General features: G+C 60.2%; 1 protein-coding gene across 1 annotated transcript in view; it reads right to left on the reverse strand.

The window, feature by feature from the left end:
• The window catches only part of SYK (spleen tyrosine kinase), a 57,932-nt gene extending 54,771 nt beyond the window's left edge, over window positions 1–3,161 (reverse strand). Inside the window, exons 1-2 of the mRNA XM_006765679.2 lie at window positions 2,721–3,161; window positions 522–682 (exon numbers count right to left, since the gene is read on the reverse strand). Of these exons, the coding sequence (XP_006765742.1) occupies window positions 522–682; window positions 2,721–3,125 (566 nt within the window). The 5' untranslated portion in view covers window positions 3,126–3,161. The remainder of the gene's footprint in view (window positions 1–521; window positions 683–2,720) is intronic.
• Between the last annotated feature and the right edge of the window lie 15,460 nt (window positions 3,162–18,621).

The following is an 18,621-nucleotide window of genomic DNA, read 5'->3' on the forward strand; positions in this document are numbered from 1 at the left end:
GCCTGCGTCTCCAGGACCCGACATTGAGGGTTCCCTGGCCTCTGAGGATAACAGTGAGCAGGATCGGGGCGCCCGCCTCTCCCTGAGCTGAGGAGGCAAAGACCAGACGGCGGTGATCGAAGGCCTCCGCCGCCTGCACCCCCGGCACTTAGTTCCCAGGAAGATGGCGGGGAAGCTAAGACTGGGCGGGCCCTGCACGGCCTCTGGATTAAACGAATAAATACCACAGGCATCCCCATGCAGCCGAGCTTGCCACCAAGAGCAGGCTCCAAGGCTGAGGAACAGCCGTTGAGTGATGTCCCCAGTGCCCATAGGAGGCTCCCCGTGGGTCAGACTGGGCTAAACAAACGTGAGTGACGAGGGGCAGCTCAGACTGGAAATGCCCCGGACGGGACGGAGCCCGCATGCTTCTTTGGTGAGAGCGTGGGCTCCCGGTCACGTGGGTCAGGCGACGGAGGCCCGAGTCAGCCCTGACACCCAGCAGGCCCGTGGTGCGGGAGAGGAAAAGAGGCAGTACTTACAAAAACTTCCCGTTCGTCTTGGACCCGATCAGGACAATCTGCTCGGACTCGTCCCGGGAGATCTTCCCGTGGAACCAGGGCATCTTCTCATGAGCGGTGGTGGCGATGAGCTTCTCCAGCTGCGGCTTCTGGCTGATGATGGCCTGCTCCAGCGCCTGGCCCTGCGGGCAGAGCTGCGCTCAGGCGAGGGCTCGGTGAGGCCTCAGGCGCCACCGGCCTGAGTCCTGACGCACCATCACCGAGTGTGCGCGTGCATGCCCCCATAAACAAAGCCAGAAAGATCTGCGGAGTATTCCAGCACCTTCCAGACGTGAACAACAAAGCAGATTTCAGAACACTGAGACGTCTGGCCTTCCAAAGGCCACACCAGGCTGAGAAATGCCGGGACCCAGCCCCGTCCCTGGCTCAGTCGTCTAGGACAGTATTCCGTGTCAATCACCCATGAGCAATGGAGAAGCACGGAGCCCTGCACTCCTGCCTGCCCGAGGGCACCGCGCGCACAGTGCTGCCTGTCCTGCAGGGTGGGACCGCGGGCACTGCAGGGCGCACCTCGCTGTGGAAATGATGGCGCCGAACAGAAACAGGAGGGGCTCGCCCTGGGTGAGCTCTGTCCTCTCTGTTCTTAGTGGGGGAGAAACACATATCCCGCAGAGCAGTCAGTGAGGAACCGGGGTCTGATTACCTGAAGTTAGAAAACAAACCACAAGAATCAAAAAGTAAAAGTAGAATCAACCCAAACTAGGAGCAGGAAGGAGGAGGGCAGGTGAGGATGGGAGTTTTGTCATGCCTCACAGATGAAATGAGAAACCAAAGCAGCGATAAGTTACATACCAGGGAGGCTGCAAAGCAAGTGCATCAAGGTCCGAGTAGAAGGGTGTGGCACTGCACAGCCCTGACAGAGAGGATGACCATGGCCGACACACTGCCCTCCTTGCCAGGCCCACATGCTGCCTCACCAGGGCACGACACTGAGCGAAAGCAGCTGGTCTGATAGGCTACCTGCTGTGTGAGCTTGTTTATACAGAGTTCCAGAAGCAGCAAAGCTATGGGACCGAAATCAGATGGGGGGCTGCTGTGTATCTTGGTTGGATGGGGCCTCGTTATACCACGTGTCAGTCAGGAGGCACAGAATTGCTCCTACAAAGGGTGTGTAAATTACACCTCAATGAATCTGATCCACCTGACCTTAAAGGAGGAGAAGGATGGTCTAACACACCCAGCGCCTGCTATCGAGCACGCTGGGCACAGTACGATCACGCTCTGCAAGGTGGAACTTAGTCCAGAATGTATTACCGAGAGGAAGCAGTCACGGCACGCGGCCCGGGAGCCAGTACAGCTGTCCCTGCACAGACGACGACTCGGCGGAGCGCAGGCGCACCAGAGGCTGGCGAGGAGGCAAGCCCAGAGAGGACCTGGAGGCCGTGGTATGAGTGGTCACAGCCTCCGGGACCTTCGTGGATGACAAGTTGTCCACACCCACAAACCAGACACGCACGCCCTTCGCTGCAGCAAACCAGGTGCTCAGCCCGCCCGCAGACACGGCGGTGGCCGGAAGGATGGCTGTGGAGAGGGTGCTCCACCCATTGTGTGTAAACAATGGAAGTCCATCGGTGGAACCAGCTAAAGCAGTGGTCGGCAAACTCATTGGTCAACAGGGCCAAATGTCAACAGTACAATGGTTGAAATTTCTTTTGAGAGCCAAATTTTTTAAACTTAAACTATATAGGTAGGTACATTGTTATTAACTTAATTAGGGTACTCCTAAGGCTTAGGAGGAGCCACACTCGAGGGGCCAAAGAGCTGCATGGGGCTCATGAGCCGCTGTTTGCCGACCACGGGTAAGTGAACCATGGGGACAGGAGGAATGCTGGGCAGCCACAGCGGTTAGTTAACATGGGTGCTGACCCGATGTCCTGTGAGAGGTCACAGAGCTATAGAATCCTGTCCAATGCGACCCCCTCGGGTAAATAACGGACGAGGTGCCTGCCACGCTCTCCGAAAAGGCCGGCATGAATGGTGACGCGGTTTCCTGGTGGAGAAACCCACATCGCTGCATGCAGGGGCCACCCTCGCTGCTGTGAGCACAGGGAGGAGGCTGCCTCCCGGGGCAGCGCTTTGGGCCAAGTGGGTGATGGCTCAGGCTGCTGGTCGGAGGCAGCGGGCCCTGGGGAGGCGGGGGCTGCGCCCGCGGCGGCTCACCTGCAGGTTCCAGGTCTGCTTCACGTACTCCCGGATGAGGTTCTCCTTCAGGTCCTCGAAGGGCCCTGTCTTGGGCTGCACCCCGGGCGGCCGGTGGAAGGGCTTCTTGAGGAGGCAGACCAGGCCGTCGGACTCCTGGGAGTGGTAGAGGCAGAGCTCAGCCGGGCTGGGGTGCGCCCTGCCGCCCGCGATGGCGTAGGTCCCGTTCAGCTCCCGCTCGATGGTGTAGTGGTGTGCTTTGCGTCCGTGCGCCACCGACAGGGCGAAGCCACCCAGGTAATTGCGGCTCTGGCGCAGCAGGTAGAGCCCGTCGCTCATGCCGCCCTGGACCAGGTAATCCTCGGCCTCCTCCCGGGTGATGTTGCCAAAGAAGAAGGGCAGGTGGTCAGCCACGCCGGCAGCCATGCTGGCTCCCTCACGCCACGACCCACGTGTCCACCTGGCAGCACAAAGAGGGACAGGGGTCAGCGCCCGAGCAGCAGGAACTGGTGTGAAACTGCCAGCCTTCCGCCCCTGGAGACAGGAGACAGGCCTCCATGGAGCCACTCCCGGGAGCCAGCACATGGACCAGTGAAGGCACTGTCCCCCCTCCTCACCCGCAGGCCCCTCCTCGCCCCCACCCCATCCGCTCACAGAAGCACTGGGTTTCCCGCGCACGTGTGCTGCATGGAGCCTGAAACCAGAGAATTGGACACACATGCCCACGGGACAGGATTCGAAGAGACGCGTGAGAAAGAGAAGTCCTGTTGCAAGCGGGGCTGAGGCGCTGGCCCGACGGTCAGCAAGGAGCAGGTGGCGCCCGGATGTGCTAGAGCAGCCGTGGGCAAACTACGGCCCGCGGGCCGGATCCGGCCCGTTTGAAATGAATAAAACTAAAAAAAAAAAAGACCGTACCCTTTTATGTAATGATGTTTACTTTGAATTTATATTAGTTCACACAAACACTCCATCCATGCTTTTGTTCCGGCCCTCCGGTCCAGTTTAAGAACCCATTGTGGCCCTCGAGTCAAAAAGTTTGCCCACCCCTGTGCTAGTGCCTGCAATCCCTGGTGCGGAGACCTGGCGCGGACCTGGCAGCTGGTCAGAGCTGTGAGCAGGGAGCCTCCCTGGACACGCTTTCCTGGCGCCAGGCACCTGCTTGACGCAGTTACTTCTAGGAACTGGAGTGCTGGGCCCACCTCACACACAGACCTGTGACAGCATCCCCACGGCTGCACACCTCAGGCCCAGAGACGGGCCTACCAGCCTCTGCCCTGGGGCATGGAGAGTGACATCCTCCCAGGGCCCCGGCCCCGGCTGTCCCTGTCCCCTCCGGCCCTCTCCCAGATAGCTCCCCGCACCCGCCCACCCTCCCCACTGAGAAACAGTGCAGGCTCCACACCGATGAGACCTGTTCCAGCACACACACTTCTTCACTAAACAGACCCACAGACACACACACACACACACAAACACACACACACACACAGACACACACACAGACACCCCGACACAGGACAGGGTGGAGCCCTGAGCAGGAGGTGCTGGCTGGGCGTGGTGGCCCCCGGGAGCACAGGTGCCCATGGAGCAGACCCTCCTCCCAGCCATGTGCCAGCCCAAGGCCCCCGATGGGCCCCAGGACACTGCGTTTATTATGATTTGATGGGACAATTGATTTCTTGCTTCCAGCATTTGTGTATCAGCGATTGCTTTCCTTTGTCCAGTTTCTGAAAATCCACCTGTCAGCACAGTCCACACGCATGTCAGGCCGAGGGCTCAGCTAAGGAGCAGACACCAGAGGCCAGGGATCTGCTGCTCTGCGGGACCTTCTGCCTGGCGCTCACCACGCAGGGGCCCTGCCTCGCAGTGTGGCCTCGGTTCCTTCATTATACCCGCTCTGCTCCCGCCACCGTCTCTAAGGCCTCGGCCACCCCTTGCTCCCTGGGCCTCGGCCACCCCTCGCTCCCTGGGCCTCGGCCACCCCTCGCTCCCTGGGCCCCATCCCCATTTCAGCCCCCCTCAGCCCAGCACTTACAAGCCCCCACACATGAGCATCACCTGGATCTGAAATGCAGGGCCTGTGGGGCTGCAGGCCAGCGATCTGGGTGCTGCCGATGCGAGGCCCGGACCATGCCTGTGGCCGGGACCTCTACCACTTGAGCCTCCCTCACCCAGGCACTGCCCAGCCAGGGCCCAGCCTCCTTCCAAAGGCTTGAGTGGCAAATGCCGTTAGTGTGACCTCCATTCTGTCCATACACATTCCCTGTCTGGTTTAACCGCATCGCCCCAGCTGCACCCTGCAAACATGCTGGCCGCCAGCCTGCTCCGTCCCATCCTGGTCCTCCTCCATCCCGGCAGCATGTCCCTGTCCCTCTGTCCCTGTCCCTCCATGCCGGTCAGCCTCATCCCAGCTGGCTGTTCCCCGGGCCACGGCTGCCCTGGCCAGGTCCTGCTCTCACTCTCTCTGCTCTGGGCGGGGGCAGGAGGATCGTCTCGGGGCCCGGCCTCAGTGCCCTTGCTGTCCGCTGTCCCTACACTCAGGGCCCTTGGCATAGCTGCTGCCCCCGTGAGTTCAGCTGAAGCTGTGAGTCTTCAAGAACAATATTTTAAGTGTGAACACATACTTTTAAAGTTACATAACTCCTAACACAAGTTACATTCATCTAACAGGTACATTGGTGCGCCTCTGCTGTGAGCCACCCTGAAGCAGTCGGCATGGGGCAGGCAGGCCCACGGGCACTCCTGTGTGGCTCCGCGGGACACTGCAGTCACTCGAGCGGTGAGCCTCCTGGTGCCCGGCGTGGCGTCATGGCTGCCGGGCCACTTCCTGTGTGGAGGATGGCCTCTGCGCACTGTGCCGGGGGACAGCAGGCATGGGCTATTGCAGGGACAACGCGGGCACTTTCTTGGGCTATTTAACTGGGGGGTGAACATCTCTGATACCCGTTCATGCCTTGTCAGGACTGGCCCCCACGTGCCCACCCAGGACCTGCTCCTGGTCTCTGACCTGCTTCCTACAACACAGACCACGGTGATGGGGCTGCCACCTCCGTCCCAGCCTCTGTCCGCAGGTGCTGTCACCACAGTGCAGTTCCAGCCCGTTTTGTAGATACCACTCGCTCACTACGGAGTCTGCCTGGCGCTCAGCCTCCGGTGGGGCCACGCTGCCGGCTCCTGCTGCTGCCGGCCAGGTGGACAGGCTTCCTGCTCTGCACCCTCCCGGCGCCCAGCAACCTGGCTGGCCCTGGGACTCATCACAGGCGCTGCTTCACTCTGCCTTCTCCTGGGACCCAGAGAGTCTGCACTCAAACCTCACACCTGGGAACGTTCTCAGCGGCCGGAAGGCTGCCCGTCCCTGTGCAACTCAACGTTCCAGGCCTTTTCTCCTGGTGGGGAACCACCTATTCAAATGCTCAGCCCTGAGAAACGGACAGGTGCTGCCAGCAGGCGGGCCTCGGGCTATTGTGAGGTGAGCTCCCTCACGGTCTGGGCCTTCCCAGGCACAGGTAACTGCATTTCGTGATAGAAACATGTTGTGGGACATGAAGTAATGCCCTGTGATGCCCGGGCCGCCCAGGACGCACCCTGCTCACCCTTCTCCACACGTCTCCCCACGGACGAGGCCCTTTAACACCTGACCCCTCCAGCCGGGCTCCCCCAGCGGAGAGTGGGCAGGAAGGGATGCCTTGCCCGCTGCCCTGTCCACCCCTGGAACATTCCTGCACCTGGCAGGTGGACAGACTTAAAATTACGTGAAAGCCAGTTTCCAAATAAGGGTACAAAGAGTCCAGTTTTATTTGTAAAGGCTCTGTGTGCAAAGACGTGGCTGTACACACACGAGGGAGAGGAGAGAGCCTGGGCAGCTTCCCATGCGTCTACTGCTGACCCCTCCTTCTCCCACCCTGCCCCGTCCTCTGCTCCTCCTGATGTCACACCTCCACAGGCCAAGCCTCCCGGCAGTGCCCACTTCAGGGGTCAATCTCCCTCCTGACAGCCCCTTTCCCTTCGGGGCTCCCCTCCTCTCGCTCAGCACCCAGCGCTGGGTCTGCAGCCGGTCGTCTCCATTCACACCGCCTACCAGCAAGGCCCCTCCACGCCGCCCTGACCGGATGCCGCATGTCTGAGGCCTCCACCTGGGTCTGCCTGACACTCAGCCTTCATGTGCTCAGCATGGAGCCTTCGTGGCTCATGCACGCCCTCCCTCAGCCTTTCCCACCTGAGCAATGGCACCAGCCCTGACCAGCCGCCTGAGGCGAGGTCCTGGACTTCTAGGGTTCCTCTCAGTCTTCGTGCACGTCTCACCCACTGAGTCAGAAAAGACATGCTTCTCCGGACGTGACCACCCGACATGGGAACGGGCTCCTTCAGGGAGCAGGAGTCCAGGCAGGGACCACCTGCCCGGGCTGGGGACCTAGGGACAGCCCCAGCTGGTCTCCAGGGACCTCACAGCTTTCTCTAACACGACCCAAGCCCTGGCTGCGGTCTTCCCCAACGCTGCCTGGAGCCGCACCACCTCTCCCTGCTGTGGACAGAAGCTGAGCCCAGTCTCCCTCGCCAGCCCTCCCTCTTGGCCATGCCCTGCACAGTGCGCAGTGTGAGGCGGGCGAGCCCTCTCCCAGCCCCAGGACACCCCAAATCCTCCTCGAACCCTGCTTCCCTGCATGGCCCGAGCCCTGGCTCCTCTTGCCCGCCTACGCTGTGCTCACCCTGCCCAGCGCTCGGCCCTCCTTCCTGTCCTCACGTGGTGGCCTCTCCTGACCCCAGGCCTCACGCGAACCTGCTGGGCTTCTCCTTCTCAGGCGCGTGGTCTCAGCTCCGGCCACCTCAGAGAGGCATGGGCCGAGGACCGCGGCCGAGGTGGCTTCATGGCCCGGCTTATCTTTATCTCACCCAAGTGAGCGCTTCCTTCGCCCTCAGCTCAGCCTGCCCTCCGGCCCTGACCCTGAGCCTCGAGCCGGAGTGCCCCCGGCCCCTCACCATGGAGGCTGCCATCTGGGAGCACAGGGGCCTCTGTTCCATTTCTACGTGAGCGCACACGCGGCCGCCGCACAAACTCCCGGGTGCAGGGGTGCTCTGCCGACGTGGACGGCGCAGTGTGGAGCCCGAGGAGCCTGGGGAACATGCATCCAGCCCGAGGCTCCCTGTCCTGAGGGAGCACAACGCCAGCACCAGCTCCTTGCCCTCCAGTGGCCCTGGTCCAGCCTGGGATGGACGCGCCTGGCGGAAAGGTCTCTCTCAGCCCAGGCCCTGCCTTGGTGCCTCCAGCCCTGACCCTCAGCTGCCCTCGGGATGCATAGGGCATCCAGTTCAGCATCCCCAAGGTCTTCAGATGCCTGCTCCCAGCTCTGCTCAGGCCCACCTGCTCCCAGCTCTGCTCCAGGCTCCCCTCCTCCCAGCTCTGCTCCAGGCCCACCTGCTCCCAGCTCTGCTCCAGGCTCCCCTCCTCCCAGCTCTGCTCCAGGCCCACCTGCTCCCAGCTCTGCTCCAGGCTCCCCTCCTCCCAGCTCTGCTCCAGGCCCACCTGCTCCCAGCTCTGCTCCAGGCTCCCCTCCTCCCAGCTCTGCTCCAGGCCCACCTGCTCCCAGCTCTGCTCCAGGCTCCCCTCCTCCCAGCTCTGCTCCAGGCCCACCTGCTCCCAGCTCTGCTCCAGGCTCCCCTCCTCCCAGCTCTGCTCCAGGCCCACCTGCTCCCAGCTCTGCTCCAGGCTCCCCTCCTCCCAGCTCTGCTCCAGGCCCACCTGCTCCCAGCTCTGCTCCAGGCTCCCCTCCTCCCAGCTCTGCTCCAGGCCCACCTGCTCCCAGCTCTGCTCCAGGCTCCCCTCCTCCCAGCTCTGCTCCAGGCCCACCTGCTCCCAGCTCTGCTCCAGGCTCCCCTCCTCCCAGCTCTGCTCCAGGCCCACCTGCTCCCAGCTCTGCTCCAGGCTCCCCTCCTCCCAGCTCTGCTCCAGGCCCACCTGCTCCCAGCTCTGCTCCAGGCTCCCCTCCTCCCAGCTCTGCTCCAGGCCCACCTGCTCCCAGCTCTGCTCCAGGCTCCCCTCCTCCCAGCTCTGCTCCAGGCCCACCTGCTCCCAGCTCTGCTCCAGGCTCCCCTCCTCCCAGCTCTGCTCCAGGCCCACCTGCTCCCAGCTCTGCTCCAGGCTCCCCTCCTCCCAGCTCTGCTCCAGGCCCACCTGCTCCCAGCTCTGCTCCAGGCTCCCCTCCTCCCAGCTCTGCTCCAGGCCCACCTGCTCCCAGCTCTGCTCCAGGCTCCCCTCCTCCCAGCTCTGCTCCAGGCCCACCTGCTCCCAGCTCTGCTCCAGGCTCCCCTCCTCCCAGCTCTGCTCCAGGCCCACCTGCTCCCAGCTCTGCTCCAGGCTCCCCTCCTCCCAGCTCTGCTCCAGGCCCACCTGCTCCCAGCTCTGCTCCAGGCTCCCCTCCTCCCAGCTCTGCTCCAGGCCCACCTGCTCCCAGCTCTGCTCCAGGCTCCCCTCCTCCCAGCTCTGCTCCAGGCCCACCTGCTCCCAGCTCTGCTCCAGGCTCCCCTCCTCCCAGCTCTGCTCCAGGCCCACCTGCTCCCAGCTCTGCTCCAGGCTCCCCTCCTCCCAGCTCTGCTCCAGGCCCACCTGCTCCCAGCTCTGCTCCAGGCTCCCCTCCTCCCAGCTCTGCTCCAGGCCCACCTGCTCCCAGCTCTGCTCCAGGCTCCCCTCCTCCCAGCTCTGCTCCAGGCCCACCTGCTCCCAGCTCTGCTCCAGGCTCCCCTCCTCCCAGCTCTGCTCCAGGCCCACCTGCTCCCAGCTCTGCTCCAGGCTCCCCTCCTCCCAGCTCTGCTCCAGGCCCACCTGCTCCCAGCTCTGCTCCAGGCTCCCCTCCTCCCAGCTCTGCTCCAGGCCCACCTGCTCCCAGCTCTGCTCCAGGCTCCCCTCCTCCCAGCTCTGCTCCAGGCCCACCTGCTCCCAGCTCTGCTCAGGCTCACAAGCCCTCCCCACTGAATGTCATTCTAGCACATCCACTATCCTGGTTGCTGGCTCCACACAATTTCATTTTGCCCAAGACCCTCCTGAAAAGGCAGCAGACACCGAGATCTAGACACACATGAGCACAACTCCCTCTGTGTCCACACTCAGTGGCCACAGATGCATCCAGGTCCCCAGCCCCGGCACCCACACCTTCCTCTGTGCACAGAACGCTGCCTCTCCACGCAGGGCCTGGATTCACACAGCGAGGCCCTCACACTCCACCGGTTCACTGTTCCCCCTCTTCCCCCTCCATTCTATCAACTCCTCTCCTCTCCCTATTCTTGTTGCCTTGGGCGTCTCTAGTGGATTCTCGTTATGCATGGCAGCAGGTCCCATACAGTCACCGTGGGCACGGAGTTCTCAGCACGGAGCCACTCCTGCTCCTGGGGAAGGGCAGTGCCTCTCCCTGGAAGCCCGTGCTCATGACATCTCAGCCCGCCATAGAGCCTGGTTTTCTGTGCTGCTGTTTGCATAAACGTACTGTGTGCATGTTGCTGGCGTTGTCACACCGAGCTCAGGGCCCACAGCGCTGCACAGCGTGGCCTCCTTCGCCACGGAGCAGACTGCACTTGGCGCTGTGCTGCGGCCATTCAAACAGCACAGCAACACAGAGCACAACAAATGCCGACAAGTGGCTCTGAGCAGAGCGTGAGAGGGACCCTTCTGTGCGGTGGGAGCTGAGGCAAGGAGCAGCCACCCCTTCAGCCTCCGCTGGGAGTGGGCGTGTGGGTGAGGCAGGTTGCCCTTCTCTGTGCCGGCGCCCAGAGCGCACGCAGCACAGCGTGTATTCACTGGGGTTTCACAGACACACTAGGGAGAAGGTGAGCTATGAATCTAGATCTCAGAAACAATGAGGGTCAACTGTCAACCACCTTCTGCTCTCCCCGCCTGCAAAAAGGCCCAACCTCATCTGTAAGGGCAACCATTTGTCTGGGTGTAAGAGTGTTTGTAAAGACAGCACTCTTGTTCCCCAAATCTGTGCTCATTTCAGTGATTTAAACTTGACCTGGGAGCAGCAGGCCACGGGTCTGTCCTGGTTCTCAGAGGCCCAGACTCGGGTCCAAGGCTTCTGCTTTTCTGGAGACCCACTGAGCCCTGGCACTGAGCCCTGGCACCGAGCCCCAGGGTGCACCCCTCCACTTCCTGCAGAGAGCATCTCCCATGGCGCTGGCAGTCAGGCGGCTGCTGGCTGCATTCGCATCGCTGGCCACAGCCTCCCCGTCTGATATGGCTGAGGTAACAGTGGAAGAAGTGGATGGTGCCCTGGGAAACAAACAACTGGGGACAATGTCTGCCCTATCCTTCCACATTGGGGAACAAAATGAAGAAGGTGCAAACAGCCATCTGGGCGTCTCCTGCCAGAGCCACAGCCAGCTCACCACAGAGCGGCCTTGGGAACTGCTCCGAAGTCTCCTCTGCAGCTGATGATGAAGAAAATGGAGTCAAGTCTTGGGTAAAAAGAAAAACATCATCTGTGGGTTCAATTCATTTGCATACGAAAGCGGAAAGAGGCCAGGCCTACAGAGAGGTTCTGCCTGGCTGGTCAGGGTGGCTGGTCATTTCAGAGAAGTGACAGCAAACCCGGTTCTGACCACGGGGAAGAGCAGTTCCCTCTGCACGACCCCCCGCCCACACGCACAGCCTTGCCGTCCGGAGGCAACTGGCCACTGAAAGGAGCACTGGGCTTAGTGAGTGACCCATGGACTGGGGCCCACCCAAGGTGTCGCTGTAATGTCCCCCTTTTTACTTTGTAAATTAGGTAATTTATCTTCTTTAATCCTCACTGGAGGACATTATTTCCATTGATCTGTAGTGAGAGAGTGTGGACAGGAGGGAGGAGGGGGGAGAGAGAGAGAGGAATATGGATGTGAGAGAGAAACACTGATCAGTTGCCTCCTGTCTGTGCCCTGACTGGGGACCAAACCTGCAACCTAGGTCTGTGCCCTGACCAGGGATTGGGCCCACAACCTTTTGGTGCCCAGGGCGACGCTCCGACCAGCTGAGCCACAGTCGGGGGTGACGTTCCTCCTGAGCAGAAGAGGGAGGGGAGGTGCATCCAGTGGGAAGAGGCAGCTGGACCCGAGTGGGTACAAGGACACCTCCCCACTGACCGTTACCCAGCCAGTGTGCCCCGGACCGCCTCCCTGCTCACTCTCCGCTGGGGAGAAAGAAAAACAGGAGAGAAAATAATACCAAGAGAACTCGCACTGAGCGCAGCTGAGCGCTCTCGCTGGCTTTCTCGTCAGCGGGGCAAACCTCCCCGGGAAGACAGAGTCCGCAGGTGCCTGGGCTACGGCCCTGCTCCCAGTGGCGCTCCCAGACCCCGGGTCTCAGAGCGCAGAGGCTCCTGGGGCCCGGCCACCTCCGTGACGGGGTCCTCCTGTCTGGCCCACAGGTGCTGTATGGGGGTTTCAGCCGTGGGCACCCTTTCCTTGCCCAGCCCTCCCTTCTCTCAGGATGTCTGTGGGGCCCTGCAGCTGCTGCAGAAGGCGCCCTCCTGCTCTGCACACAGGGCCTGTGCCTGCGGACCAGGACAGCTACAGAAAGTTTTACTGAACATGCATGTGAAAATCTCTATCATTCATCCTAATCAGTTAAAGAATAACTGAGTGACTCGTTGCAAACTCTTAGAAAAGCTTATGACGGTGTCCTTAAATTTCACAAACTGGTGGCATAAATACACCCAATGCTTAAGTAGGCGGCAAAGGTTATGTGACAGGGAGAGAGGAGGCTTAGCCAGGTGGCGAGTGCAGGGGAGGCAGGATGGCCGAGGGCTGACCCCAGCTCTGCGGGCGGCCACTCAGGGGAGACCCAGGAGCACAGATATAAGCCTGCTGAGACGGAGGCGCCTTCCCACAGGGGTGGACTTCTGGGGTCACGGCTCTGGATGGACTTGCTCATATATTTGACCCAAATGCAGGCCGGAATCAGGAGCCCAGGCTAGTGTGGAGTTTGCGGGGAGAAAGCCCTCCAAGTGGACAGAAGTGTCCAGAAGGGAGGACGGGTGGGGGTGGGGGAAGAAACAGCGAGACAGCAGCAGCCCAGCCCGCAAGCTGGCGCGCCTCCTGCTCCGGTTACCTGGGCCTCGGGGCCTGGGCTTCTCCCGTGTCCGCGTGCAAAGCCGCCAGAGAGCAGAAATGCAGATCTCCCGCGCATAGGGCCTCTTCCAACTGCACAGTAAAACGAGGCCAGGACACCCCAAGGACAAGGCCATGGATCCCCAAACAGACCGGAGTCTGAGTGCACGCCGATGGACTTGAAATGCACTCTCCTGAGCGTCTTACCAAGTGAACCTGATCTCAAACTGCCAGGAAGTGCATACCAACATTTATTCATTATTGCATTGTTTTAAAAACCCCTAGGACAGTGTGATACTAAAATTCCAAATAGGAGAGAAATCCTACCCAGGCCCTACCTGAGACCTGAGGGTGCCAACTCACAGCAGGACCGGGAGGCTGGGTGGCGGGGTCTCTAAGCCAGGATGGCGACGCCAGCGCTCTCTGACCTTGAGCCCAGAGGTGCTGCACAGGGCGGCTCCAGCCAGCAGACACCGCTTTACTGAGGCCCCTGGCCGTGCCCTCGGCTGACACGGGGTGCTTCTCGAGCGCCCACTAAACACTTGTGTACCCGAGTCTTTCACTCCAGGCTCCATTGCCTCCCACACGCCAAACGCCGCCGGGGGAAGGGCAGCCAGGCTCCCCTCTGCACCGGAGGGCGCATCACTGGGACCAGGCTATTGGGGAGCCCCCTCTTGCCTGGGAGCTGGAGGAGCCCTGTGTGGGTGCACCAGGTGCAGCATGGGGACGTGTTCCAGAAAGCAACAGGCGCCGGTCTCACCCAACCCGGAGGTGACAGCGCTGTGACGTAAGCATTGCCATTGTACAGGCAGAAGCTCGGACTGGAAGGGGCCTGACGTCCATCTGTGTGCGGCCAGGGAGCCGTGGGGATGATGGCAAAAGAGGCCCAGGACGGCGGAGGAGCACTGGTCCAGCAGCACCCACCTGCCCGGCATGGTGCCCGCTGACCCACACGATACCCCCGAAAGCCACGCTGTGACCCTGGTGCCACCCGCAAGGCGGGAACCTGTAGGAGCTGGAAATGCTCAGGCCCCACCGACTGCAGAACCAGGCGCTGGGCTCCCAAGCTCAGGTCCAAGAACCTGGGCGGAAGAGTGCCACCCACGTGCCCGCGGGAGACAGACATCCAGGTCCTCATAGGTGGCTCCCTCCGCCACGGCCTGGGCGTGACGCCCCAATCACGCTCCTGTCCGCCCTCCAGCCCTTGTCCCACATCATGGAGCCACTATGGGCCTTATCATCTTCATTTCCTTCTTTTCCATCTGCACAGCCTTTAACAAAATGTGAGCACTAACCCAGAGAACTACAGTGACTACACAGTGCAGGGCCTGTGAGGGCAATGTTCCCTCCTTTCTTCATCACAGGGCAATGTCCATGCTCATAGTCCACGCTCACTGACCACACTCACTGACCACACTCATGGTCCATGCTCACTGACCACACTCACTGACCACACTCATGGTCCATGCTCACTGACCACACTCACTGGCCACGCTCATGGTCCACGCTCACTGACCACACTCACTGACCAGGCTCACTGGCCATGTTCACTGGCCATGCTCACTGACCAAACTCATGGTCCACGCTCACTGACCACACTCACTGGCCAGGCTCATGGTCCACGCTCACTGACCACACTCACTGACCAGGCTCACTGGCCATGTTCACTGGCCATGCTCACTGACCACACTCACTGGCCATGCTCACTGGCCACACTCATGGTCCATGCTCACTGACCACACTCACTGACCACGCTCATGGTCCATGTTCACTGGCCATGCTCACTGGCTGCGGTTACTGACCACACTCATGGTCCATGTTCACTGGCCATGCTCACTGACCAAACTCATGGTCCACGCTCACTGACCACACTCACTGGCCATGCTCGTGGTCCACACTCACTGACCATGCTCACTGGCCACGCTCACTGCCCTCACTCACTGGCCATGCTCACTGACCATGCTCATGGTCCACTCTCACTAGCCACACTCATGATCCACGCTCACTGGCCACGCTCATGGTCCACGCTCACTGACCACACTCATGGTCCACGCTCACTGACCACACTCATGGTCCACGCTCACTGGCCACACTCACTGCCCTCACTCACTGGCCATGCTTGCTGATCACTGTCCTCGTTCGCTGAGGGCTGAAACTCTTGTGGAGCCACAGAGAGGCTGGTGGGACCAGCACACAAAGCCCAAAGCTTCGGGCCTGTTCTGGTGGGGCCATGCATGCTGTGCCTTCAGTGTTCAAAGTGAAATCTGGCAGCCTGGCCGCTCCAGGTACGGGCCTGATCCCGGCACCCATGCTGTGTGATGCAGCGACCAGCACCCAAGGAAACGCTTGGGGCACCCTACTATGAGGAGGGGGTTCTGCCTGTCAGCCTTCTGAGCCAGCCTGTGCCCAGTGTGAGCTGAGCTGGCCTGAGGCCTGGTCCTGAAACCTGGGGGGCCTCCTCAATTCTCACATCAGAGTTCTGCTGGGTGTGCGTTCTATCCCATCACACTCCCGCTGGGTGTGTGTTCTATCCCATCACTCTCCCGCTGGGTGTGTGTTCTATCCCATCACACTCCCGCTGGGTGTGCGTTCTATCCCATCACACTCCCGCTGGGTGTGCGTTCTATCCCATCACACTCCCGCTGGGTGTGCGTTCTATCCCATCACACTCCCGCTGGGTGTGCGTTCTATCCCATCACACTCCCGCTGGGTGTGCGTTCTATCCCATCACACTCCCGCTGGGTGTGCGTTCTATCCCATCACACTCCCGCCAACCTGGGGGGCCTCCTGAATTCTCACATCACAGTTTTGCTGGGTGTGTGTTCTATCCCATCACACTCCCGCTGGGTGTGCGTTCTATCCCATCACACTCCCGCTGGGTGTGCGTTCTATCCCATCACACTCCCGCTGGGTGTGCGAAACCTGGGGGGCCTCCTCAATTCTCACATCAGAGTTCTGCTGGGTGTGCGTTCTATCCCATCACACTCCCGCTGGGTGTGCGTTCTATCCCATCACACTCCCGCTGGGTGTGCGTTCTATCCCATCACACTCCCGCTGGGTGTGCGTTCTATCCCATCACACTCCCGCTGGGTGTGCGTTCTATCCCATCACACTCCCGCTGGGTGTGCGTTCTATCCCATCACACTCCCGCTGGGTGTGCGTTCTATCCCATCACACTCCCGCTGGGTGTGCGTTCTATCCCATCACACTCCCGCTGGGTGTGCGTTCTATCCCATCACACTCCCGCTGGGTGTGCGTTCTATCCCATCACACTCCCGCTGGGTGTGCGTTCTATCCCATCACACTCCCGCTCATCACACTCCCGCTGGGTGTGCATTCTTTTACAACACACTCCTGCTGGTGCAAATCTACTATAGCACCATCTGTTTCCAGTTGCAACTTGACTTTTCCAAACAAGTCCGATCCCTGGGGTGTTTTGTTAGAATCTCTGTTTAGTCTTTAAAGGCACGACCTTGTAGAAGCATATACTTTCTCGAGGATACCTACCCTGCTGATTGTCACTAGAGGTTCATTTCAGTTCAAGCTGTTAGGACAATAAGAGCCAAAGGAGGCAGGCGAACGGAGCTCCTTGGCGGCGATAGCGAGTAGTGCCTTAGCCCCTCTTTCACTGAAACGTGTGTTAGGGTAATTATTCATCCCTCGCCGAGGGTCTGCTGGTCAGCCCCGGCCATCACGCAGACCTGCACATCTGAGGACACACTGGACACTATCGTAAGAGTGCTAAACGCAGGCCTCAGGCTTATGTGTACCCACGTGAGACTTCCGGAATATCACGTGGCCTTGTTGGTCATAAGCAGACATGATGGGAAAGGACAGGTTACCGTGGAAACCAATGCAAGGTGGAGACAACAACACCATGGCCCTGACTGGCCCCCTGGGTCAGAGAGGCCGACAGAAGCCGAGGCTGCGTCAGCCTTAGGGTCCACTAACTTCCTGCAGACACTTAGTTGTTCAAGAAAAATACCCAAGACTCTAAGTCAGTGGTTCTCAACCTCCTAATGCCACGACCCTTTAATACAGTTCCTCAAGTTGTGGCGACCCCCAACCATAAAATTATTTTCGTGGCTACTTCATAACTGTAATGTTGCTACTGTTATGAATCGTAATGTAAATATCTGATATGCGGGATGTATTTTCATTGTTACAGATTGAACATATTAAAGCATAGTGATTCATCACAAAAACAATATGTAATTTATATGTGTTTTCCGTTGGTCTTAGGCGACCCCTGTGAAAGGGTCGTTCGATCCCCAAAGGGGTCGCGACCCACAGGTTGAGAACCGCTGCTCTAAGTTACTCCATACGATAAATATCAGGTAGCCTGGGACAGAGTAAAGGCTTCACAACCCCATCTCTCTGAAATCACCCACCGCGAGAACAAGACAGAGGCTTGCTGTGGGACTAGTAGATTCCTCGATCCCCAACCCTACCGTGAGCAGAGCCTACGCAGCAAAGGCTGGACCTGGGGCCCGGAGACCCTCAGGGAAGTGTCCGGGAGGGGCAGCTGCAGACCCTGGCCACACCCAGCCCCACAGCCCTGGAGCCAGCATCTCCTGAGGGTGGAGAGATTCTGAATGGCCAGCAGCCTCCCTGGGGAGAAATAGACATTCAACCAATTCTCTCTCTGTGGCGCGCTCGCGCACGCGCGCGCGCACACACACACACACACACACACACACACAGCGCTCACAAGAATGAGGAAGACCCTGGCAGGCTAGAACACACCTTGGGCTGCTCTCTAACACGAGTCACTTCCATGATAAAGAAGCTGCCCCAGTCCCTACTTACACTAAATGAAAGGGGAGGACTGTGTGGCCCATAGGAACACCCACCAGACAGCCGTTCCGAGGGCAGAGGACATCAAGGCCACACACCGAGCCGTGAGATCCAAGAATGTGAAGACAGCAGTCGCTTCGTTAAAGCAAATCAAACCAGTGATGCACACAAGCTAGGGGATGAGTGGGCACAAAGTCATCAGAAACCAGCTGATAGGGATCAGGAAACAAAGGAGGAAAGATGTGATAGTGTTATTTCAACAGCAAAAGGGAACAGGCATTAAGCTGCAGAGAGCATGGTGGGCAGGGTGGAGTAGCTTGAGAAAAGGCAATGGAATTAACAGAGAGTGACAACGCAACAGAAAGACACGAGGACAAAGATCCAAAACACGCAAGACAGAGGCCCTGAAGCAGAGACTTATGGAGTGGCACCCACGCCCGAGTTATAACGAAAGTAAACGTCCAGAAATAAAAGAAGCTTTTCTCCTGGATTCTCTTACCCAGCCGCCAGCCAAGGAAATTCCCGGGCCTTCTGGCCACACTCCGAGCCAGCAGACCGGGAGCCATCCTAGTGGGGGCAGCCTGGGCACGGGCTGCTGGGAGCCCGCAGTGGCAGCGCTTCGGCGGAGATAGCGGTGGAGGTAGGAAGGTGCTGGGGCTCCGCAGAGATGGGGCGCAGCGGGGCCCTCACCCTTCCGGACACCTGCTTCCCACCCCCTCCAGATGCTCCTGAAATGTGAGGCCGGGGCCTGGCCCCAGGAGTTTCCGATGCGCAGGCAAGCATAAGAGTGGCTGCTTTCACCAGCAGCTGGCTCCCGGCAGAGCCAGGCGGCTCTTGGCAGGACCTGGGCTGCCCTCCTGCAGGGCGAGCAGGGGCTGCGGTTCCCAGGGCCTGTGAGCCGGGCCTCACGCAGAACCTCCGGGGCCCGACCTCAGTCTCCTCACAGCCTCCAGGTGACGCTGGCCTGCAGGTAGGACGCAGGACAGGAGGACCAGGGGCTCAGAGCGACCTGGACGGAGCTGACCCCGACGTGGGCAGTGATGTGGGGCAGCGA

This window comes from Myotis davidii, unplaced genomic scaffold (genome assembly GCF_000327345.1).
Source record: "Myotis davidii unplaced genomic scaffold, ASM32734v1 scaffold1580, whole genome shotgun sequence".
Taxonomy (NCBI): Eukaryota; Metazoa; Chordata; class Mammalia; order Chiroptera; family Vespertilionidae; genus Myotis; species Myotis davidii.